We start from the raw sequence: 26,830 nt of genomic DNA on the forward strand, positions 1-26,830 counted from the left end.
TTTCTACTGTTAAAAGAACGCATGTGTCATGCGTGTGTGTACATGCAAGCAAATACACATTGTATGATTAAAACAAAAGCAAGAATGACACTGATGACTCAAGGTCAGGCAGGGGAACATGTCGAAGATGCAGCTGCATCAATCAGTGCAGACACACACACACACACACACACACACACACACACACACACACACACACACACACACACACACACACATACACACATACACACACACACACACACACACACACACAGAGATAAGCAAAGCATGTCCCTGAAGCCCAAAAGAAAAACTCAATCATTAGACGGGAATATGAGGGATTTCTTTCAAAGAGGTCTGAAAATATAGAAAGGAAAAAATACAGAGATTCTTGTCAAGTTGTAATCAAACCATTGCAGTTCATTATTCATTGGTACCAATTTACACAGAAAAATAATATGAAATGAAAATATCATTAAATACCTTGGTAAATATGAAAAAACAAAACAAATGATGATAAGGCTTAAATCTTTCTCCAGCTCAACTGGTCTCACTAAATATGACTCATGTTTCCTCACTGGTGAGTCTTTTATAGTCTGAATGTCTCTAAATGACACCGGTCACATTGTTTTGTGTCCTTGAGCCAAGTGTTCAGCAATCCAAGTGGACAGATTGTTTCAAAGTGAGTCTTCAGGAAAAAAAAAGAAAAAGAAAAAAGCCCTGATTGTCAGAACACATAGTAAGAAGATGGATATTTCCCCCGGCATTAAAGCTAGTCTCACTGTGGTCCATGTTCTGCCATTCCTTTTCTGCACAGTGAATCCTGTATTGAGGAATTCTGGCAGTCTGTCCTCTGGATTTTTCCTCTCTGCATCCTGTCTTCACTCAACACGCTGTGAAATCAACTGGAGAAACAATGCACAGGTGGCTGAGACTGTTCAAAGGCTGTAAAGCTTTGCCATCATGTCTGCACTCAGCGGCAATACGGTGGGCATCGTCACTGCGTGCCCAAGATCTCGGGCCTGGTCAGTCAGAAGCTGAGACGTTGGCGGACATACAGACTGAATCCCTTCGCTCTCAGACCTCAACGTTTTTAGATGTTCCTCTGTGCTGTGAGGTACTTCAGAGCAGCGGCGCCGTACTTCCTGGACAGGTCTTGGTGAAACTCATCCTTCAGGGTGCTCAGGCAGTTGCGATAACTGGAGCTGGAGCGAAACTTGGAGATGTCAAAGCTAGGAGCATGAGGCATGTGGATCATGAAAGCGTTTGGGAGGACCATCAGATCATACTCCTGGACAGGAAAACAACAACAACAACAACTGATTAAGGCAGCAGAATATGGGCAAATGATAATGAGAACATGTATGTTGGTCCAACAACTTGTTCCATTGCAAATCACCTCAACATTGTTATTATTTGGTGGATTATCATCAAGGTACTGTGCAGACACTTTCTACCCCTAAAGGATAAATCCTTCTGCTTTTGGTCAGTTCCAATTTTCTATTGTGCCACAGACAGTAAAAATAATAGTTAAAAAAATAAAATAAAAGAGTTCATAAATCAGAATTGGACAACCATGTGCTATGAAGAGCCACAGTGAAGCACACTGTTCAAAACGATTACTTCAACAGGAACTTTTACTGATGTCCAGCAACTGGTACGACCCCTGCCAAAAACTATGGAATTACCGTACACAGAGGATGATGACATAGCTTGTTTACTTCATAGCACATAAATCACAGATATGACACAAAATAATTTTTGTTCAGTAGGTGAACTTTCTGGATTTATGAAACACTGCCACTATCCCCATAGATAAATTCACTCTAATCTAAAAAAAAAAAAAAAAAAAAAAAAAATGCTGAAATAACAAGACAAAACAAAGAGCATATTTTAGTCTGGGCTCTGGCAGGGCCATTCAAGGACATTCACAGAGTTCACAGAAGCCACTCCTTTGATATCTTGGCTGTGTGTTTAGAGTCATTGTCCTGCTGAAAGAGGAACCATCACCCCGGTCTGAGGTCAAGAGTGCTCTGGAGCAGGTTTTCATCAAGGATCTCTCTGTACATTGCTGCATTCATCTTTCCTTCAATCCTGATTTGTCTCCCAGTTCCTGCCACTGAAAAACATCCCCACAGCGTGATGCTGCCACCACCATGCTTCACTGTAGGGATGCTGCCTGTTTTCATCCAAACATGATGCCTGGCATTCACACCAAAGAGTTCAATCTTTGTCTCATCAGACCAGAGAATTTTGTTTCTCATGGTCTGAGAGTCCTTCAGGTGCCTTTTGGCAAACTCCAGGCAGGCTGCCATGGACCTTTTACTAAGGAGTGGCTTCCATCTGGCCACTCTACCATAGAGGCCTGATTGGTGGACTACTGCAGAGATGGTTGTCCTTCTGGAAGGTTCTCCTCTCTCCGCAGAGGAATGCTGGAGCTCTGACAGAGTGACCATCAGGTTCTTGGTCACCTCCTTGACTAAGGCCCTTCTTGCCTGAGTCCTGGTGGATTTAAACTTCTTCCTTTTACAGATGATAGAGGCTACTGTGTTCATTTAGACCTTCAAAGCAGCAGAAATGTTTCTGTACCCTTCCCCAGATTTGTGCCTCAAGATAATCCTGTCTCAGAGGTCTACAGACAATTCCTTTGACTTCATGCTTGGTTTGTGCTTTCCAAATCATGTCTAATCAACTGAATTTAGCACAGGTGGACTCCAATTAAGCAGCAGAAACATCTTAAGGATTATCAGTGGAAACAGGATGCACAAAAAAACTAAGTTTTTTTTTTTATTATTATTATTATTATTAATAAGTCAGCAAAATCTAAAAGAATAAAAAAATAAAATAAAAAAAAGTTTTCACATGGTCATTATGGGGTATGTGTGTAGAATTTTGCGGGAGAAAAAAAAAGAATTTCATCTATTTTGGAATAAGGCTGTAACATAAATTGTGGAAAAGATGAAACGCTGTGAATACTTTTGTAAGGGATTTTCTGATGGCAGATCCCCTCATTACTTCTATGTGGTGAGTGAACTCAAAGCTTTAGAGACTGACAGGACATGTACTTCAAAAACCACATGTTGTATTGAAAAGATCCCCTCACGGAATGAACAGAGAGTCACTACAACAGTGTTGGGGTCTTGGAGCAAGCGTTCCACCCAACGTTGCAACCAAGAACCCTGACATTGCGCCCCGCCTTCATTTTAAGTCTGTGCCCTTGCAACCCCCAGGTGGGCAGGCCTTGCCCTGCTACATGAATCAGTACAGTTATGTGATTGGATGAAGAGTTTTGCATTTGACATTGTATGTGGAGCACATACCGTTTATCTGAACGGTACTATATTGGAACTTTGTGCTGCCTGTGTCTTGTGTCAGTGTGATAAGCAAAGAACAGAATATTTCATGACGCCTGTTGTCCCAGACAGAGATATGAAGACGTTAGCACTTTGAGATTTCTTTGAAATGTAAGGTGCAATACAAATAAAATGTATTATTATTATTTATTACCTTAGTTCTATCAGTGATGTATGCTGTGTCATCAAGTGGTTTGAGGACAAGTGTCATGGAACATTCAATTCAACACTTTCCGGATGCACCGTACTGTTAATCAGGCAACGTAATGCCATTATCGTTACTTGGTGGACAAAAGCACCAAATTCGGCACATGGCTTCATTAGGTCATGTCTATCAATAATAGCCTAGAAGCCATCATGAATGTTTGATCATTAAAGTATAATCATGAAATCCAAGATGACTGCCACACTAAAATATATCTCTATAACCTCTAAAGAAAGCACAGTGGTATAATCAAGTGTGTGTGTGTGTGTGTGTGTGTGTGTGTGTGTGTGTGTGTGTGTGTGTGTGTGTGTGTGTGTGTGTGTGTGTGTGTGTGTGTGTGTGTGTAAAAAATTTACCCCCCTCCTCCCCGGGCAGGGTGGTATGTGTGTTCCTCAAGCTTCAATCAATCAATCAATCAATTTTATTTATATAGCGCCAAATCACAACAAACAGTTGCCCCAAGGTGCTTTATATTGTAAGGCAAGGCCATACAATAATTACGTAAAAACCCCAACGGTCAAAACGACCCCCTGTGAGCAAGCACTTGGCGACAGTGGGAAGGAAAAACTCCCTTTTAACAGGAAGAAACCTCCAGCAGAACCTGGCTCAGGGAGGGGCAGTCTTCTGCTGGGACTGGTTGGGGCTGAGGGAGAGAACCAGGAAAAAGACATGCTGTGGAGGGGAGCAGAGATCAATCACTAATGATTAAATGCAGAGTGGTGCATACAGAGCAAAAAGAGAAAGAAACACTCAGTGCATCATGGGAACCCCCCAGCAGTCTAAGTCTATAGCAGCATAACTAAGGGATGGTTCAGGGTCACCTGATCCAGCCCTAACTATAAGCTTTAGCAAAAAGGAAAGTTTTAAGCCTAATCTTAAAAGTAGAGAGGGTGTCTGTCTCCCTGATCCAAATTGGGAGCTGGTTCCAAAGGAGAGGAGCCTGAAAGCTGAAGGCTCTGCCTCCCATTCTACTCTTACAAACCCTAGGAACTACCGGGGTCATCTACCAGCTGCCTGGCAGTTTGAGGGTTCGGTGCAGTATCTTAGCTGTTCCTACTCTTCTGGACAGAGACCTCTGATGTTGTGCCTGGAATCTGCTGGAGTCACTCTTCCAATTTGGGGGTTACAGCTCCTAGTGCTCCTGTTACCACTGGGACCACTTTGGACTTCCACATCTGCTCCAGTTGCTTTTTCAGCACTTGGTACTTCTCTATTTTCTCATGTTCCTTCTTTCTGATGTTGCTGTCAGCTGGGATTGCCACATTGATCACAACTGCGGTTTTCTTTCCCTTGTTAACCACCACTATGTCTGGTTGGTTGGCCAGCAGCTGCTTGGCCGTCTGGAATTTGAAGTCCCACAGGACCTTAGCCCTGCCATGGGGACTTGGGGACTTCTAATCTGTATGCGGCACAGATGTTCCTGGACATGACTCCCAACACTTGGTTGTGCCTCTCAGTGTACACTGTCCCAGCTTGCACCTTGCATCCTGCTATGTGCTGGACTGTCACCGGGGCACATTTGCACAGCCTGTAACTTCATGCTGAAGAGTTCAATCTTTGGCTCATCAGACCAGAAAATTTTGTTTCTCATGGTCTGATAGTCCTTCAGGTGTCTTTTGGCATATATTATATATACGTTAGGGCTGTTCATGTTATATAGTGAAAAAATAAAAGTTGTGAGAGACTTTGGGGCACATGTTGTTTTTGTTCCACTTGGGGTTTTGTAGGTGCAGACAAAATTTGAACTCAATCAGATAAGATTTAGAGGTCCCCAGTGTGACACACTTTCCTCTCCCTCTGGTGACAAGGCAACGTGACGCTAACTCTGATGCCATTATTTTTCTTTTACAGGTGCATGTGATGGCTTCTACTCACAAAAAGTGGTGGTTGATTGGTTACCCAGAGGAGAACATTACTGGAATTATTGGATTACTACATTACTTGTTGGGGAAAATTGTCACTTTGTGGGGGACCCCTAAACAATGTCTGATTAGAATAAAATGCGGCACAGATCTTTTATTTTATTAGTGGAACAAGAACAACATGTGGCCCAAAAGATTTAGTAACATTTGCCATTTTGAACAGGTCTACATACATACATACGAGTACATACTGTTATAAAACTGCAGCAGTCAGAACTTCCAGCTCTTCTCCTTTGCCAATGGAGAGTTGTGACTCAACATCCAACATCACTTTTATCCACTGAAATCCATTTAACATGACTGCTTCTTCTATTTAAATATTCTTGCTGGTTTTCATTCGTCCATGAGCCCAAAGTCAATTTTAATCTAAGATGTACTACTTGAGGGGACTAAACAACACTTATAAGCCAGTGTCAGCATTCCATGGCCTGCACAAATCCCAAGGTGGCAGCAAAAGCCAGACAGGGAACACAGGGCTCAAAAATTAAAAATGGTCCAATCGCACAGACGAGTATTCCACATTATCATCACTTTACCAAGGCGTTGCTAGGCCGGTATCGTAGATTTACGTCGACGCTACCTGGCTATACCCGCCCGCTGTGCGTAAACAAATGACGTCATAGCGCGCAGCCCAAGAACTGTCCGCAGAGGAAGACATAAAAAGGCGAGAAGTGTGTGTTGGTCCCAATATGGATATTCCAGATGATTTTCTCATGGATAGTATGACAATGAACAGCAGCCAAACCAGCTTGATGAGGACACACTGACGAATTTGGAGAGCAGCACGCACCAGCCGACACGGCAAAAGTTAAAGTGAGCCAACTTTTTATGTACGCGTTACGTGTTGTGTATCTCAGTAAAGTGCTAATAATGCAAATAACATGCATTTGTCGTGCAGTATGTATTTTCTGAGTCCCTCAGTCCATGCCGTCGCCCGCAATGACAGATATTTGCCCTCGTCTAACTTGCGAATATCTGTCATTTTTGGCGACTGGGCATGAACGTCGGGCCTCTGAAAATGCATACCGCCCTCCAAAAGCATGTTATTATATTATTATTTGTCTGGTCATAATGATTCTATACAGGTATAGTTTGGGCTGTCTGTAACTAATTTTTATGGTGCTATGGGGTACAAACAGCAAAAATAAGACAAAGATCAATTTTAGTTTGTACTGGAGTCAAAAGTCTAAGTTGCTCCATTTTTGGTTAGAAGCGATGTTAAGTGAAAAAATGGATTTAATTCTGAAATTGTGAATGCAATATTTTTTTTGTTAAACCTTTCTAAAATCTTTGTATAACTGACATCCATTATGTAGGAATATTTATGGAATGATTCTGATAAATGCATAGATGTCACATCAGATTTGCTAGAATGTACTCATGGAAATGTACAAACATAAGAACATGCTAGTATCAACAGCATAACAGACATGACAAGGTTAAGTACGTAAAGGTTGACTTTTTATAAAGACGGCAGCCTTTCATATGCCAACATAATGATATTACTGTTCGCTCACCTGTCAAACATTAACACAAGGACACACACTACTTAACATGTTCATATTTATAAAAAGATGCTAGAGGCAGCATCCATAAGCTATTATTCTAAATTGTTGGTGCATTACTTCATCCTTTTGTAAACTGTAGGTAATCTGGCCATTAGGGATGGGCGATATAGACTTACAACTGTTAATTCATGATATTTTTTGAGACAAACCATACATGATGGTGTGAAAGTATCGTCAATCATGACCATCATTTTGGCTACAAATCACATCACCAAACAATCATCTAAAAAAGTAAAATGTAGTCATCAAATTCTTAACAATACCATAGGCTGTATATATACGGGTCAAAGCCTGCATGACCTCACCTGTAGGTTTTCTATAGAGACCTGGAACAGCTGATATGTAGCCCATATGTGGGCGTCGCCATGTTGGCAGCGGTGGCAGCGCTGATTCTGGCTTAGTCACGGTGAACTCATTAATGCGTAAAGAGATGGGATGTCAGTCAATCAGTGTGTGATGAAAGCTGGCTGAACACACCCCTATCTTCAAGTCCGAACCAGCTAAGGAAACGGTTAACCTCAGTTCGGCTGTTCAATAAATCATATTGTAGGGAATTGCGTGGTTTAACATTAAACGTTATGAGCCACTTATGTTCTCAGTAACCATGTGTGGTAGAGACCTAACGGACGACGCTACCAATAGCTTGTAAAAGTGCTAACGCCATTACCACACAACATTAAATACGATGAGAATTTCACTCAGTGCGAATATTGCAGCAAAGGACGTCTGAGATGATCCATTCAGATGTTTCACCACACGAGACCTATTATTCCAGGTGTTTGTAATAAAATGCTCTAAACAACAGAGACACACTCCACAACAGCTAGCAGCCATATCTCAGCTAACAGTGAACACACCGAGTTATGGAGACAGTGAGAGTCAGAACTCAGCTAACCAGCTGTCACTCAAAGCCACCATGCCCCAATTATACATAACTTTTTGGCTTAAAATGGCTTAAACTAAGAAGTTAGAGAAAAATAACTCCCCCCATACAGTTAGAATGGAGGGGCAACTTACTAACTATGGGGACCAAAACTGTTACTTTTTTGTACTAGGCTGCAAACATGTTTATTTCTGCAAGTTAGATATTTTAATATGGACTCCTGTGAATGTACTCACTTTTGGAACCAGCCTCAAAGTGGGCAGTAAAGGAACTGCAACCTTTTCTTCTTACAGGAGTGCTTCATCTGAGCTTACTGCTTGAACAATACCAATTAAGTTGGATTAAGTAGGAATTTTATTTGTGGTAATCCTGAAGTGAATGCAAAAGCTGCCAACTGCACAGACATACCTGTGCATCCAGCTCCATTATATGGGACACTTTGTTCCAGCCAAACCCCACAAAGCGCTGGTCATACTCTGGACAGTCTTGCCTCACAACCACATATGGTTCAAAGTCTGGCTCCCACTCAACTTTATAGGGTGTGGTGGCTGTTCGCCATTTGGCATAGTTGGTAGGAGCGTGACCTTTTGGCCACACATGATACCTAAACAGGCAGAGACACAAGCTCAGATCCCATGTTTGGGACAATATCCCAGAGTGAAGAGATACCATAAAGAGTTGATCACAGAGACAGGATGGATTGTGAGATACCTGAAGGTGTATAGAGTACCCATGTCCAGCATAGAGAGCAGCTCAGCTTTGGATTTAGGGAAGGAGAGGCGGTAGCGTAACGTTTCGAAAGCTGGAACCACCAGAGCCTTCTTAGTGTGAGCCATGTCCTGCTGCACCACTGACTTTCTGCAGAGCCAACAAAAACACAAAGACTTCCACAATTCAGACAAACACCAAATACATATTTGGTCACAAAAAAACAAGACAGAATTACATTATTCCCACATTAAACTGTGACTGATACATTTTAGGTTTCATTAAAGATGGATGTAGAGCTGTCCATCTTTCTATGTGTCTGTGCTCAGCACAATCAATAAATCCATCAATCAACATTTATTTATAGAGTATTTTTACAGCACCGACTGGTGTCCAAAGTGCTTAACAGTAAAAACACAAATTCACAATAAAATTTTAAAACAGCATGTAAAAACAGAACGTCACACCTCCCCACTAGGTGTTAAAAGCCAGTTTAAATAAATAAGTATTTTACTTGGATTTAAAAAGTGCTAGGTCAGGAATAGCACGTAATTCAAGAGGTAGCTTGTTCCACAGTTTGGGGCCAGCTACAGCGAAAGCATGATCACCCCAGTGTTTGAATCTGACCTCGGAACATCTAAGTAAAGCTGGCCAGACACCCGTAATGTCCTACTGTAAGTGCGCAAAGTTAATGTTTCAGAATTTTAGTGAGGTCCTCAGATTGGCCCCACCAGGGTTTGGAACACAGCCCTGGCAGAGCTGACTATCTAGAGGAAGTAAAAGCTGTAACAAGGTTTCCGTAGGTGAACCTGCGGAAGGATCATTAACGGTCTTGGGACTTTTGAACACATAGGACTGTTTATAAGTCCAGTCCTATGACTGCCAGGGTCTTCAAATTCACAGGGAACATCCTTGGGACACAGACCTTGGACAAGTTCAAAGATGGCTAACCTTGACTTATTTTAAGAGGTGAAAAGCTCACATTCTGTTTCCTATTTTTCTGCACTTATGGCCAAGGGTGTTTTGGCACTGCGTTAAATTTTAATTTTATGAGCTGATAATTGACAGGACTATGGTAAATACTTCAGCTGTTAAAAGCAACGGACCTTTACGTGAAGAATTTGTGGAGTACAGCGAGCTCTTTGTTTATGAATTCCACCATTTTCTAAACATGTTTGAACATATCTTTGAAAGAATTATTTCCTGATCTGCTGTTGCATTTGTTATTGAATATGGTAACAACGTCAACATCTCCTCAGCGATTGCATTAATCGCTTCAGAAAAAAATGTACATTTCCACAGCATTAAACACTTGGTATTGGGTCAAAAGCGAGCATCCTGCTGCACCGAGTAATTCTTTTAGAGCAAAAATGTTAGTTCACTAATGAGTTCCAGTCAGTTCTATTTTGTCATTCTATCAATATCAATAACATGCTGTGAGTGAAATGGAGACTATAGTGCACAGTTGTGTCATGTTAAAATCCCATCATCTTGTACTTAGTTTTACTGCAACCCAGCTCCAGAAATTGTATGTAATAGAGCCGTGGGCTATTAAATAATTTAATCTAATTAACTGCAAGCTTTGCAATTAATTAATCTAAATTAACTTAATATGTATATATACACATGCAAAAGCAGTGAGCAACAAACTTCAGTCTTTCTAAAAACTGACATATTTACATCCACCAAGAACGTAATAAAATCATCAGCATATATTTATTTATTTGTCTGTCTGTCTGTCTGTCTTTTAGCAGGATTATGTCAAAACTACTGCACAGATTTTGATGAAATGTTTGAACACAGATACATATTAGGTCATGGAAGACTTCATTAAATTTTGGACACGATCTGGATCTGGATTCTGGATCAAGTTTCACTTCATATAAGCTTTGAAGGATAACATCAGAACTAATTCATGGATTCTCACCAAATTTGCACCACAGATAGATACCGCGGCATGGATGACCCACTGAAGTTTGGACATGATCTGGATCCAGATTGGCTGACATCAGAAATTTCTGATTGCTCTTGTTTATGCTGCATTTACACATAACGACGACAAGTCATGAATGCCACAAAGTATACATTCTTGGCCGCTGATGATTTGAGAGGCAGAGGTGTCAGATGTCCTCAGGAACTGCTGCAACCTGTTACCACGTGTTGCGATTAATGGCACGTGTTGCTGGAGAATTATCAGGAACCATTACGCATGGTCAAGAATAATGTTCCACACTGTTCCGTGCTATTCCAAATGGGAGAGGAGAGGTGTCATGGCGGACGTGAGTGTTTCAGGCTCCTCAGCATGTGCTCGAGTTTGATTAAAACCTGAGGTGTACCAGAATGTTGATGGTAAAATTATTGTTGATGAGCTTTTACATTTTTTTGCATTGAAGATAAGAACATTAAGCCAGGATGAGATTGTCCTGCTTGCTGTCAACTGTTTTGACTCAGAGTGGATTGAAACTTCAAAGTAATCTCTGTTTGAGCTCTGCCCCACTACACAGCGGAACATCACGCATAAAGATATTAATAAGATAAAAGAGCTGCCTCAACATGCTGGATGAGTGTGGGGACAATGTTCCTAGATTTGTATCCAACCATTTGGATGAACTGCCACCGGTGACTTTAACAAGCATGGACGTGTGCGGCCTACTCCGGAGAGGTTTCTGCCATGAAACATGCGCTGCACCTGCAGTCCAACACCAGCGAAGATCTGCGCGCTGTCACGGCTGAGGTGAGCCTTCACCTTGGTGCCCTGGAGAAGCACGCTGACTACATTGCATCGGAGGGGCTGTTGGATGTGGAAGGTGCTAGTGGCGCGGTATGGAACAGTGCAGCAGTTGGCGCTCTGGCGGGGGGGACTGGCGCACTTAAAGGTGAACACCAGGAACGCTTGTCACAGGAACCGCCGCCTCGAACCATGGAGAGGGCTGAATCTGTAGCTACTTCTGGATTATCAACGCCTTCACTGGGTTCTCCGAAATGGAGCCTCGTAGTGAAGAGAAGCCAACACAAGCTCACTGAGCTGCCATCTGATAAGCTAAGCAAGGATTACGCACCGGTAAATTAATATCAAGGCATTAGAAAGCTGTGAAAACCATTGCGGGAATGGGATCAGCAAGGAACATTAAAGTGGTAACAACTAAACTGCTGAGTGTTTTTGCTAAGTTCTCACCAGAAATAGACCTTGAAACTCTGCGCGTTCATCTATCGTCCTCCTGGTCGTTACTGTGAGTTTCTCTGTGAATTTTCAGACCTTTTGTCTGACTTAGTGCTTAGCTCAGATAAGATAATTATAGTGGGCGATTTTAACATCCACATAGATGCTGAGAATGACAGCCTCAACACTGCATTTAATCTATTATTAGACTCAATTGGCTTTGCTCAAAATGTAAATGAGTCCACCCACCACTTTAATCATATCTTAGATCTTGTTCTGACTTATGGTATGGAAATTGAAGACTTAACAGTATTCCCTGAAAACTCCCTTCTGTCTGATCATTTCTTAATAACATTTACATTTACTCTGATGGACTACCCAGCAGTGGGGAATAAGTTTCATTACACTAGAAGTCTTTCAGAAAGCGCTGTAACTAGGTTTAAGAATATGATTCCTTCTTTATGTTATCTAATGCCATATACCAACACAGTGCAGAGTAGCTACCTAAACTCTGTAAGTGAGATAGAGTATCTCGTCAATAGTTTTACATCCTCATTGAAGACAACTTTGGATGCTGCAGCTCCTCTGAAAAAGAGAGCTTTAAATCAGAAGTGCCTGACTCTGTGGTATAACTCACAAACTCGCAGCTTAAAGCAGATAACCCGTAAGTTGGAGAGGAAATGGTGTCTCACTAATTTAGAAGATCTTCACTTAGCCTGGAAAAAGAGTCTGTTGCTCTACATCTTACTACCCATCACTAATTGAAGAAAATAAGAACAACCCCAGGTTTCTTTTCAGCACTGTAGCCAGGCTGACAAAGAGTCAGAGCTCTATTGAGCCGAGTATTCCTTTAACTTTAACTAGTAATGACTTCATGAATTTCTTTGCTAATAAAATTTTAACTATTAGAGAAAAAATTACTCATAACCATCCCAAAGACGTATCGTTATCTTTGGCTGCTTTCAGTGATGCCGGTATTTGGTTAGACTCTTTCTCTCAGATTGTTCTGTCTGAGTTATTTTCATTAGTTACTTCATCCAAACCATCAACATGTCTATTAGACCCCATTCCTACCAGGCTGCTCAAGGAAGTCCTACCATTAATTAATGCTTCGATCTTAAATTTGATCAATCTATCTTTATTAGTTGGCTATGTACCACAGGCTTTTAAGGTGGCAGTAATTAAACCATTACTTAAAAAGCCATCACTTGACCCAGCTATCTTAGCTAATTATAGGCCAATCTCCAACCTTCCTTTTCTCTCAAAAATTCTTGAAAGGGTAGTTGTAAAACAGCTAACTGATCATCTGCAGAGGAATGGTCTATTTGAAGAGTTTCAGTCAGGTTTTAGAATTCATCATAGTACAGAAACAGCATTAGTGAAGGTTACAAATGATCTTCTTATGGCCTCAGACAGTGGACTCATCTCTGTGCTTGTTCTGTTAGACCTCAGTGCTGCTTTTGATACTGTTGACCATAAAATTTTATTACAGAGATTAGAGCATGCCATAGGTATTAAAGGCACTGCGCTGCGGTGGTTTGAATCATATTTATCTAATAGATTACAATTTGTTCATGTAAATGGGGAATCTTCTTCACAGACTAAGGTTAATTATGGAGTTCCACAAGGTTCTGTGCTAGGACCAATTTTATTCACTTTATATATGCTTCCCTTAGGCAGTATTATTAGACGGCATTGCTTAAATTTTCATTGTTACGCAGATGATACCCAGCTTTATCTATCCATGAAGCCAGAGGACACACACCAATTAGCTAAACTGCAGGATTGTCTTACAGACATAAAGACATGGATGACCTCTAATTTCCTGCTTTTAAACTCAGATAAAACTGAAGTTATTGTACTTGGCCCCACAAATCTTAGAAACATGGTGTCTAACCAGATCCTTACTCTGGATGGCATTACCCTGACCTCTACTAATACTGTGAGAAATCTTGGAGTCATTTTTGATCAGGATATGTCATTCAAAGCGCATATTAAACAAATATGTAGGACTGCTTTTTTGCATTTACGCAATATCTCTAAAATTAGAAAGGTCTTGTCTCAGAGTGATGCTGAAAAACTAATTCATGCATTTATTTCCTCTAGGCTGGACTATTGTAATTCATTATTATCAGGTTGTCCTAAAAGTTCCCTGAAAAGCCTTCAGTTAATTCAAAATGCTGCAGCTAGAGTACTAACGGGGACTAGAAGGAGAGAGCATATCTCACCCATATTGGCCTCTCTTCATTGGCTTCCTGTTAATTCTAGAATAGAATTTAAAATTCTTCTTCTTACTTATAAGGTTTTGAATAATCAGGTCCCATCTTATCTTAGGGACCTCATAGTACCATATCACCCCAATAGAGCGCTTCGCTCTCAGACTGCAGGCTTACTTGTAGTTCCTAGGGTTTGTAAGAGTAGAATGGGAGGCAGAGCCTTCAGCTTTCAAGCTCTTCTCCTGTGGAACCAGCTCCCAATTCGGATCAGGGAGACAGACACCCTCTCTACTTTTAAGATTAGGCTTAAAACTTTCCTTTTTGCTAAAGCTTATAGTTAGGGCTGGATCAGGTGACCCTGAACCATCCCTTAGTTATGCTGCTATAGACCTAGACTGCTGGGGGGTTCCCATGATGCACTGAGTGTTTCTTTCTCTTTTTGCTCTGTATGCACCACTCTGCATTTAATCATTAGTGATTGGTCTCTGCTCCCCTCCACAGCATGTCTTTTTCCTGGTTCTCTCCCTCAGCCCCAACCAGTCCCAGCAGAAGACTGCCCCTCCCTGAGCCTGGTTCTGCTGGAGGTTTCTTCCTGTTAAAAGGGAGTTTTTCCTTCCCACTGTCGCCAAGTGCTTGCTCACAGGGGGTCGTTTTGACCGTTGGGGTTTTTACGTAATTATTGTATGGCCTTGCCTTACAATATAAAGCACCTTGGGGCAACTGATTGTTGTGATTTGGCGCTATATAAATAAAAATTGATTGATTGATTGATTGATTGAGGAGAAACTCTCTCATAAGGTGTTGTGTCAAAAGATTGCCACCGTGGATAACAGATACGCTTTGTTTAAAATATCCGCCGAATGCAAGGATGTATGTTGGTGACATGTATAACACTGAGCTGTGGTCAGCGGGAGCATATGTACAGTGCTTCTTTAAACCCCAGAAAGTTGGTTTTATTGGTGCTAATGCCAGCACTGCTGTTTTACCTTCTGGGGCTTTAGATGTGCCTGCTACCCGTACGGTAGCCCAGGCTTGACACTGCAATGGAGATAAGTGTCCTGTTTTACAACTGTCGTGGCCTGTGTTTGGTTCAGAGCAAGGGGGATAGAGCTCGCCGTATTGTTGTGGATCAGTTGTTGGAGAACTGTGACATTCTGTGCCTACAGGAAATGTTTTTAGCCAAGCAGGAACTTAAATATCTTAATTTAATTAATGATAATTTTCATGGTGTAGGTCAGAGGTCTCAAACCGATTCCAGAAAGGGCCGAGAGGGTGCAGGCTTTCTGTGCAACCACCCACTCCAGCAGGTGATTTCACTGATTAACATCACTTTGTGCAGGTGGAATCAGTTAATCAGTGAAATCACCTGCTGGAGTGGGTGGTTGCACAGAAAGCCTGCACCCTCTCGGCCCCTTCTGGAACCAGTTTGAGACCTCTGGTGTAGGTGAATCTACCACTGATCTTAGCTTGGGTTTAAAGAAGGGTAGAGTACCAGGAGGGGTGGCAATTCTGTGGAACAAGAAGCTGCATCCGGTGGTAAATGTTATTAGGCTTGGTGTGGACTGGTGTATTGCTATACACTTGAAGCAATCTGATAAGGATCTTGTTATTTTAAATGTTTATGCCCCTTTTGAAAGTCAGATGAATGAAGAGGACTATATGAATAAGTTAGCATTTATTAGCTCTTTTTTGTTAAATGAACATTTTACAAGTGTTTTTATTGTTGGAGATATGAATGCTGATATTTCAGATGGTCGTTCAGTGTTTGCTAACCACCTGAAACATCTATGTAGAGATAATAATTTGATTCCGTCCAGCAGGGAGCTGCTGCCTCCTGATAGTTATACACATATTATTGAGGCTTGGTACACCACATCCTGGCTGGATCATTGTCTCTCAACAGCTGATGCACACCATATTCCTGTTAAAATGGTTATTAGATTTGATAAAATACCTGGCACTTTTGAATGTGTAAACAAAAACAAATCTAATCCAGATCGAGTGGACTGGTCCTCTCTGGTAGAGGAAGATACTGATTCCTATTTTACTTTGTGATCTATTGATGAGTAACATACAACTGCCCAGCGAGGCAATACTCTGCACAAACAGTAGTTGTTCTAACACAGATCATAAAGCTGATATCTCCACAATGTACAATGATATTGTTACAGCTTTACTTAAAGCTGGTGAGCATCTTATTAAGCCTAAAAACAAGAAGAGAGGTAGACCTGGCTGAAACACACATGTCGCTGAACTCCATGCAGAAGCATGTGAAGCTACAAAATTATGGGCCTAGACATGGACATATATAAACCTAGACATGGACCTATTCTTGAACACAAGAAGCTTACAAATACAAAAAATATAAATACGCTATACGGTACATTAGTAAAAATGAACAGTGTCTGAGGGCTGATGCCATGGACAATAAATTTTTAGGTAAAAACAACAAAGCCTTTTGGAAAGAGGTACGCTGTATTAATAACTGCAAACCACCTTTGCCATGTACAGTGGATGGCATCTCGGGCGTAAATGCAATTACTGCACTTTGGCAACGGCACTACGAGAGACTATTTCACTGTGTCCCGTCTGAATGTTGCCAAGTAAACTCTGTTGAAGGTGTGAGTACAATAAAGACACATGAGGTGGTTCAAGCTATTAGAAACTTATCAGTTAATAAGTCTTCTGGCTTGGATTCCATCTCTGCTGAGCATCTTAAATTTGCTAGTTTAAGGTTGGCTCCTCTTCTCGCCCTGTGCTTTACTGCCTTCATGGTCCATGGCTATCTTCCTGACTCCATGATGACAGTGTTGCCGGTTCCTGTTATTAAGGATAAAGCAGGGAAATTATGCAGCTCTGACAATTACAGACATACTGCTCTTGCTAATGTACTGTCTAAAGTACTTGAGCAAATTCTTCTGGAGAGAGTTAATACTTTGATTATCTCTTCAGAATCTCAATTTGGATTTAAAGCCATGCATAGTACTGATATGTGTATATATGTTTTAAAAGAAATACTGAGTGATTATAAAGGGAAAAACTCATCAATATTCTTGTGTTTCATGGATGCCTCTAAGGCATTTGATCGTGTGAACCATGGAAAATTGTTCAGAAAATTGAGTGATGCTGGCGTTCCCAAATCCATAGTGAGGCTACTTATGTATTGGTATGTACAAATGCAGGTAAAATGGGGTGATTGTATATCTTCCCCTTTCCAGATCAGCAATGGAGTCAGACAAGGGAGCATCTTGTCTCCAATTTTATTTATTTTTTATATGAATGGTCTGTCTGAACAGCTGAATGTGTGTTGAAGTGGCTGTGTGGTTGGGGATACAGTGGTGAACCATTTGATGTATGCTGATGACTGTGTTTTGTTCAGTCCCAGTTCTGCTGGGCTACAGCAATTGTTGAATGTGTGTGCCATGTGCGGAGAAAAACATGGCATAAAATACAATGATATGAAAAGTATGATCATGATTGCCAGAACGAATGATGACAAACATTTGGTTTTTCCTGATTTTACCCTGGCAGGTCATGTGCTGAATGTATGTAATCAGGTAAAGTATCTTGGTCATGCGATCACAGATACACAGATGATGAGGATATTTTTCATCAGTGTCGTACGCTGACGAAAATTTTGAAAATTTGGCTGCTGCTCAGACGAAGTGAAACTGGCTTTGTTTAAAACATTCTGTACACCTCTGTACACTGCACATCTGTGGATAAACTATAAGAAAGTGAGCCTTCAGAGACTACAAGTGGCTTACAATGACTGAGAATTTTATTAAAAAGGCCCCGGTGGACCAGCGCCACTGAAATGTTTGTGATGGCATGTGTGAACACTCTCCAAGCCATTTTAAGAACAAGGATATTTAGGTTCATCTCTTGTTTAAATAATTCTTATAATAAGATTGTTCTTAAACTTATTAATATTTCCTACAGTGCCACATGGTATATGTCACAGATTTGGAAAGACTGGTATAAGTGTCTTTTAATCAAGGGCGTCTAGTGTTCCTATATTATTTATTTTCTTCTTTGTTGTTGCTATGTATGGTGTTTTGTGTCTTTTATCTGGACCCTGAGTCTGTAATAAAGTCTATCTATCTATCTATCTATTGTGCGTAACAGCGCATCATTACATTCTGTCACATTGTGAATGAGGCGCATTGTCTCCACACACACTGTTGTGTGGGCCGCTGAAGAGGAGGTACTGCTGGCCCACCACCACAAGATGGCGCCCTGCTTGAAGTGCGGGCTTCAAGCACGAGAGGGCGTCGGAGCGACCGGGAGTGACAGCTGTCACCCATCATCCGTACCAGCTGTCACTCATCCACTACTCATCACCACCACCATAAAGGCCGGACTGCAACTCCACCTCCCCGCCGAGAAAGCAGCTACCATTCAGGTAACGTCTCTGCTGAATCTTAATCGAGCATTAGTCTGATCTCTTTTGCAGCCGTTTTCCTGGGACAGATTCCTTGTCTGCTGTGTTGGCGTTTGGTGTGGACTGCGACGGCTTCGCCTCACACCCCAAACCAGATAAGTGGTTGTCTCAGGAGCTGCACGAGTGTGTGATTCAGAGGTGGAGGTTCTCCCTCCTAACTGAACACTGACTGTGGGATTACTGAGTGTGCGAACACTCATCAGTACTGTTTCTGTTCTCTGCCAGCAGTACCGGGTCTGACTGCTGAAGACAGTGGCCACCTGGGGCGCAGGGCTTGGCGGCTCCGGTGTTCTTCATATCCGTTGGTGGTGGAAGCTGTGTGGGATCTGGCTCTTCTCTCGCCAGACGTCTTCTATCTTCGAGCCTGCCCACACGTCACCTTGTGTATAATTGACATTCCACCATATTGTTATTGTCTGTACTTCGTTGTGCGATTCACACCATTAAATTGTTACTTTTTGGCTTATCCATTGTCTGTTCATTAACGCCCCCTGTTGTGGGTCAGTGTCACGACACTTTCACAACACACACCCCATATTCATCCATCAGCTGCTGAACAATTCAGATTGCTCCAGTTTGCTCTTTAAAATCCACAGCAGAAGAACTTTGAGACTGCATGCTTAGTTGAGCTCTGTGCCATGGAGTGGCGCAGAGAGGAGGAAGAGACTGAGAGAGCTAGGTGTGTGGCTCCACGCGGCTCTCGTCTCACGCGTTTTCCCAAACATCAAGTACATGCAGCAGCAGCAGGTGCAACACTTGCAGGAGCATGCTGAGGAGCACTGGAACGAAACTTTTAGACGACTTGGCCTCACTGTCCTTCTTCAGCATACTGCAGTAATGAAACTGAATGTGCTGCAGCAGGGTTTAATTGTGCGCATGTCAGAGAGGAATGCTGTCACACTCTATTACGAATCACCACTCATCAAGACAGATCGACGCACTCAGCTGCGACCTCCACAACATAAGGCGAGATGAGGGTGGTGCGTGACATTCGTGGAAGATTTTTTGACAGCCAAAAACATGCTCCACAAAAATTACAAATGTCATGCACCAACACGCACTATTAAGAAAACTATTCAGATGCATTAAGTCACGTTACGAGTGTCAGGAATGACGCAAATATGACAACTGTAACGCGTCCTGCCTATGTGTAAACAAACCATTAATGTGTAAGAATAAGGGCCCCTTCACACATAGCACGAATAAGTAGGAATTAGGGCGAATCATGGCAAAACAGCCCAAATGTGCAAACCCCGGAAACATCGAGCAGACGTCGGGACAGACACATAGTTGGGCAGGCATGAATGATATTTTTATTTGCTCTCCGATGATGCAGAGAGCAAATAAAAATAAAAACCATCTGGAACATGTGGAGAAAAGAAAAAAATAAAAGCCAGCTGGAACATGTGGAACCACATCATGCTGCTGATGTCGAGAAAAACAAAACAAAACAGCTGGAACATGTGGAACCACATCGTGCGCTGCTGTGGAGAAACAAAAAATAAAAACTACACACCATAAAAAAAACACTGCAATGTCCAATATTTAATCCCTCTTATGGAGCAGACAATATAAGTATGGTCCCTCTCTGCCTCTGTATATGACCCATGATCACAGATGGACAGTCATGAAATGACATGAAGAAATGGTGAGCTCTCATTATGTCCAGGCGGGTATATAAATAATTACTACAATCACTGGACACTAATAGATTAGATATTGGTGTTAAACTTAGTGAAAATCACTGGTTTGAAATTAATAATAAATAAAAGGGGACCCAACACAGAACCCTGCGGTTAAATAACTCTGGTTAAATAAAAAATACATGCCACAAGCAGGATTCAAACCTGCAATTTACAAAAGTTCTGATTAACAGAGAGAAACTTTACCACTGTACTACAATTGCTGCCTCATAACAAGAGCATAAAACACTTAAAATCAACAAGGAGATAAATGTACGAGGTCTGTTAGAAAAGTATCCGACCTTTTTATTTTTTTCAAAAACCTGATGGATTTGAATCACGTGTGCTTGCATGAGCCAACCTTGAACCTTCGTGCGCATGCGTGATTTTTTTTCATGCCTGTCGGTTGCGTCATTTGCTTGTAAGCAGCCTTTGTGTGAGGATGGGTGGAGTCTCTCGTCGTTTTTTCTTTGCAAGGAAATGGCGCAACGACTGGAGCAGCGCAACTGCATCAAATTTTGCCAGAAACTGGGCAACAAACAGCTGTGCCAGGTGGACACCATTCGGATTATTCAGACAGCTTTCGGTGACGATCCTATGGGCATCACACAGATTAAGGCTCATGACCGAAAGAACAAGATCGCGAGTACAAGCGGCTGAGATGAGTTTCCTCTGCAGGGTGGCTGAGCGCTCCGTTAGAGATACGGTGAGGAGCTCGGTCACTCAGGAGGAGCTCGGAGTCGAGCAGCTGCTCCTCCACGTCGAAAGGAGCCAGCTGAGGTGGCTCGTGCATCTTTTTCGAATGCTTCCTGGACACCTCACTGGAGAGGTGTTCCGGGCACATCCCATCAGGAGGAGGCCCCGGGGAAGACCCAGGACATGCTGGAAGGACTACGTCTCGCAGCTGGCTTGGGAACTCCTCTCCCGGAGGAGCTCGGGGAGGTGAGTGGTGGGTCGTGGAGGCAGCAGCTCAAGCAAAGGGACACGGGGGCTTTGCTTGAGCTGCTGCCCCCGTGCCCCGACCTCGGATTAAGTGGAAGAAAATGGATGGATGGATGTAGTTAAGTGTATGTAGTTATTGTGGTACTTATTTATATGCCTGTCCTGGCGGTGGTCTCTGTGTTTTTAATGTGACATGTCGTGTGCACGGAGCCGTCATTTGCAGCTGTCAGTGAGTCTCTGGCTGGCAATCAGCTGGTAGGCGGCTCGCCATGGTGTGTGCTTTCAGACGTGGCTGGCCAGTCCCCATCTGTACATACATATCAGCATACCATGCAAGTTTGCCCCCCCCGGCATGTCAACCTTGAACCTTCGTGCGCATGCATGATTTTTTTTCATGCCTGTCGGTTGCGTCATTTGCTTGTAAGCAGCCTTTGTGTGAGGATGGGTGGAGTCTCTCGTCGTTTTTTCTTTGCAAGGAAAAGGCGGAACGACTGGAGCAGCGCAACTGCATCAAATTTTGCCAGAAACTGGGCGACAAACAGCTGTGCCAGGTGGACACCATTCGGATTATTCAGACAGCTTTCGGTGACGATCCTATGGGCATCACACAGATTAAGGAGGGGTACAACCGGTTTAAAGACGGCCGCACAATGGTGGAGAGCCGTGGAGATGCTGAAATGACCAGATCATTTCCAAAGTGAACACTGTGGTGATGTGGGACTGTCGTGTGACTATCCGAGAAATTGCGGAAGAGGTGGACATCACCACTTTTTTGGGCACATTCCACTGTGACAGAAGATTTTGCCATGAAAAGAGTTGCAGCGAAATTCATCGGCATGAAGCTGATGGCGCAGCAAAAGCGCCTCTGTGTTGAAGTCTCACAGGACATGTTGTGACATGCTCACCTCTTCCACCATTCGGAAGATTCAGACGGCTTTTGGTGGCTTTTCTGTCGTGTGACTATCCGAGAAATTGAGGACGACCTCGTAACAGACCTTCTAACAGACCTCGTATTTAAAAAAAAAAATGAAATTAAACGATGTAGACAAACAGGAGGCTTTCATCGTCCTTAATTACGGCAAAAAAGTGCAGTAATACTGACAAAATGGGTTTTGTTAAGGTGTATTTTTGGTGATACATGATTGAAAATGGCGTATTTGTCTCACTGTTGGCTTGTAGTCCTGCGGCATGCCGATCACAGGACACGTGTGTCCTGTCAAACAGACGTGACTTTCAGATCACCTGCTGTGCGACCACATGATCTGATGGTCCGTTTCGTCTGGAACAGCCTGTCAATGTGCACGCCCCGCGCTCACTCGCTGCAGCCTGTCGCAAGCGTATGTTTTTATGTATGTCCACATGATGACAGCAAGCAGACACACGTGTGTCACAGTGGACAGCTGTAAGGCCATGTCTGTCAAAACACGATATGTCTTCCCCAGCCATGACATTCAGAACCAGAAATTTCAACAGCTGCTGCTGTCAGCGGACACCCCCCCGACCATTCAGCGCAAAGACCAACGTGTCACTCTCTGTTTCTGTGTTCTGTGATCATTTTGTTTTAGTTATTTTGTTATGTAATTGTGTATGTAGTTACGTTACCGGGGTAACTACAGCGTCCCCAGTAAAGTCTATTCCAGAGTACTGGAGAGGAGAATTCAACCGATAGTCGAACCTCGGATTCAGGAGGAGCAGTGTGGTTTTTGTCCTGGTTGTGGCACACTGGACCAGCTCTACACCCTCCATCAGGTGCTCGAGGGTTCATGGTTGTTCGCCCAACCAGTCCACATGTGTTTTGTGGCTCTGGAGAAGGCGTTCGACCATGTCCCTCAAGGCACCCTGTGGGGGGAGCTCCGGGAGTATTGGGTCCGTGGTCCTTGGTTAAGGGCTATCTGGTCCCTGTACGACCACAGCAGGAGCTTGGTTCGCATTGCCGGTAGTAAGTCAAGCCTGTTTCCAGTGCACGTCAACCTCCACCAGGGCTGCCCTTTGTCACCAGTTCTCTTCATTACCTTTATGGACAGAATTTCTAGGCGCAGTCAGGGTGTAGAGGGGGTCTGGGAACCACAGAATCTTGTCTCTGCTGTTTGCGGACGATGTGGTTCTGTTGGCTTCGTCAAATCAGGACCTTCAGCATGCACTGGATCGGTTTGCAGCCGAGTGTGAAACATCCGGGATGAAAATCAGCACCTCCAAATCCGAGGCCATGGTTCTCGACCGGAAAAAGGTGCTTTGCCCTCTTCACGACAGAGGGACGGATGGAGCATGAGATGGACAGACGGATCGGTGCAGCATCTGCAGTGATGCGGTTGCTGTATCGGACCGCTGTGGTGAAGAGAGAGCTGAGCAGGGGGCAAAGCTCTCGATTTACCGATTGATCTACGTTCCGACCCTCACCTATGGTCATGAGATTTGGCTCATGACCGAAAGAACAAGATCGCGAGTACAAGCGGCTGAGATGAGTTTCCTCTGCAGGGTGGCTGAGCGCTCCCTTAGAGATACGGTGAGGAGCTCGGTCACTCAGGAGGAGCTCGGAGTCAAGCGGCTGCTCCTCCACGTCGAAAGGAGCCAGCTGAGGTGGCTCGTGCATCTTTTTTGAATGCTTCCTGGACATCTCACTGGAGAGGTGTTCCGGGCACGTCCCATCAGGAGGAGGCCCCGGGGAAGACCCAGGACATGCTGGAGGGACTACGTCTCGCAGCTGGCTTGGGAACGCCTCTCCCGGAGGAGCTCGGGGAGGTGAGTGGTGGGTCGCGGGGGCAGCAGCTCAAGCAAAGCCCCGCACGGCTGGCCAGTCCCCATCTGTACATACATATCAGCATACCATGCAAGTTTGCCCCCCCCACCCCCGGCATGTCACATGTGTTACGGAGGAGGGGCATGAAACACACGGACGCCATATGTGTTGTGTGGGGGTAGGAAGCGAGAAGCCACAACACATGCGCAAATACACATGCACGACACGTGTTGAGGGGGGAGTAGATACTCTAGCATGCCACGTGTGTTGCTTTGCAACGCCACAGTTATGGGGGCACTTAGACAGATTTCACATCTAGCTCGAAAGTGGTCATCTGCTCACTATTTTCGGGCTCACAGCGTGAATGGCCACACATTTTCTAAGTGTCCAGCTAGCAGTGTTAGATGTTTGTGTGTGTCAACTGGAATTTGGCCGACACCTGCCGCGATAGGGATTGAATGGGCTCTCACAAGGCACTCTCTGTCTTTCGGTCGCTGGTGTGTGCAAACAGTTGTAGCGACAGGTGCACGAGGCGTTAGAAGCATCTCCGATTTTTCACGAATGGCATGCAATTCTTCCTTCGTGCACTAGTTGCCTTCAATCGTGTTATGTGTGAACTATAACCTATGAACTTTGGAAAAAAACAGCACTTCATGAACACAATGACCATGACTCATTGCTGCACTACTAAGTGTATAACTGAGGACATTAAGGCAAAATGGTGGCCAACAGGTTAGTGCACCTGTTTCCAGGGCAGAAAGTTCCCGGTTCGAGACGAACCCTGCCCATTTTCCACATAATGTGGAGTTGTGTAGGGAAGGGCATCTGCTGTAAAATCAACATGCAGATCCATCTCTGGTCTGCTGTGGTGACCCAGAATGAAAACAGGGAGAAGTCGAATGAACTTTCCTGTCTAAACTGAGGAACTACTGTGCGATGCTGCATATCAGAGTTTTTTTATGACTTTGGAGTACCATGATAATCCTGGTAATCCACATCAGAGTGCCTCAGATGAAATATATGTATGTGTGTGTGCTTATATGCATATAACACATATTTTTCACACCTGTACAGACAATTCTGAGTCAAGTGGAGCACTCTTGAAATCTGTATGGAACTGCATCAAGAATCCATCACACTGAGATATTGATTAAATCTTTTACCAATCTGAAAAGGTCTGTAAATTCCTCCTCTCTAGAATAAAATGCAATGCAAAGTTAGTGATTTTGCTTCAGCACAGAGACAACTCTAATGGACACGTAAGTACATGGGGTGGGATCAAACTGACACCAACATAAACAGATTTCATTACAATACTTATTGATCAGTCATTCGTGTGCTCCTCTCTGTCTTCCCATCTCTCACTCTCTCTCTACCTCCCTGACCCACACAAGCACTTTTTAAACAGAGGTCCCACTGTTAAGAAGAAGCCATCATTATGCCGCGTTTGCTTCTTTACCCTGAACCAAATAACAGTGGCATAATGGTGCCCAGTGTGTGATTTCAGATAGGATTCCGACATTCCAAAGTCAAAAGGGTGACATGGACACAGCTATATGTTGTCTTGCATGATGTATTACAGATACCTTGATCATACTGTAGACAGAGACATGTAGTTTTTCTTCATCATTTTGCACTTACGTAGGGGTCGGAAACTGCCGACCTCGCTGTCACCCCAATTTCGACAGTAGCATATTGGTTACTGTCAGTTAGCTGCTAACCATTTCTTCTAAATCTCCTGCTGCAGCATCACACATATCACACCCCTAACCCACTGTGCCGGCTTCTCCATTTTATACACACACCGGCACACACACTGAATCCACTGTGTTAATATCTCCAGTGGCTGGTTAACAATAATGCCTCCCCATTCCATTCCCCATTTGTTTGTTTAATATAGAACGGCGAGGCAGAGTAACAGTACAACCATCTCACTTTGAACTGCCTGTGTAAAAGGTGCTGCAGACATACACACACACACACACACACTCACTGTAATTCCGCAAGCAGAACATATTGAAAATATTCTCCACTTTGCGCCCAAGTATGACAGATGTGTTGATTTGGTTGGATAGTAGTTTGAACGGATTCATCAGTGCGTCTGTGCATGGGTGCAGAGATTTGAATCAAGAATCTTAAGTCGTTAGGTTAATAAAGCTTCGTGTCCCTATCAAAGACCCAATATACACCACAATAAAAATGAAAACCGGTCTTTAAAATAAGAAAACTCATGATTCCTAAAATACGTAAGAGTATAAGTTGCCATTTTCTGTCTCAACATACTTACGCTATGCTTAGCTAGAGTATGCTATTTAGAAAAGCTCAGGGCCCGTATGCATGAAGCATCTCAAAGTCCTCTCAAAGAGCTCCGAACTTAGCCTAAAATTTCCTGGCAAAGAACTTTAGCCTAAGCGTGAGCCAGGAGGTGTCTGAGAGCAAGTCTGAGCAAGAAGGAGACTGAAACTCCTATCTTAGTGAGGAGGCGGGGTTGACCCCGTTGCTAGGTATGACGTGGTCCTGTAAGAGCTGTGATTGGTTGTCACTGAAAGGGAAGGGGAAGCAAAAAAAATAAATGTATTCTGCGCTCCTACATATGAATGAACAGTAAAATCAACCAATCATATAATTGCGTTAAGAAATGCGTAATCATGAAGATAATTTAATGTCATGATGATGATACTCAGCAAAATTGAATTGGAGTGATCGCCGGGCCAGTCGCTAAACCTGTAAATTCTTGTACTGCAATGCATTATGGGAGTTCTGGGTTTTGGAGGTTTAAATGTTGCTGTTGTGGCTCATGTTAGCTTAAAAATGTTGTTAGTGTTGTTGCTTTATTGTGTTTTTGTTGATCAATTGGTTTAGTGAGTTAAGTGTCACCATGTTGTCACCATAAGTGAAAAGTGTATCATGTTTCAGTTGTTGTTGTATCAGCTTCAGCCATGGCATCTCGTAGTCAGTCAGATGTTGATGTTGTGAAAAAGATGGCGCCAGTGTGCACGGCATGCCATCTGTTTCTCTCGCTTTTTTG

General features: G+C 43.2%; 1 protein-coding gene across 1 annotated transcript in view; it reads right to left on the reverse strand.

Moving 5' to 3' along the window:
• Nucleotides 1-216: 216 nt before the first annotated feature.
• The window catches only part of LOC117532291 (LARGE xylosyl- and glucuronyltransferase 2), a 164,466-nt gene continuing 137,852 nt past the window's right edge, over nt 217-26,830 (reverse strand). Inside the window, exons 13-15 of the mRNA XM_034195612.1 lie at nt 8,625-8,771; nt 8,322-8,517; nt 217-1,273 (exon numbers count right to left, since the gene is read on the reverse strand). Of these exons, the coding sequence (XP_034051503.1) occupies nt 1,076-1,273; nt 8,322-8,517; nt 8,625-8,771 (541 nt within the window). The 3' untranslated portion in view covers nt 217-1,075. The remainder of the gene's footprint in view (nt 1,274-8,321; nt 8,518-8,624; nt 8,772-26,830) is intronic.

Source organism: Thalassophryne amazonica, chromosome 2 (assembly GCF_902500255.1).
Source record: "Thalassophryne amazonica chromosome 2, fThaAma1.1, whole genome shotgun sequence".
NCBI classification, from domain to species: Eukaryota; Metazoa; Chordata; class Actinopteri; order Batrachoidiformes; family Batrachoididae; genus Thalassophryne; species Thalassophryne amazonica.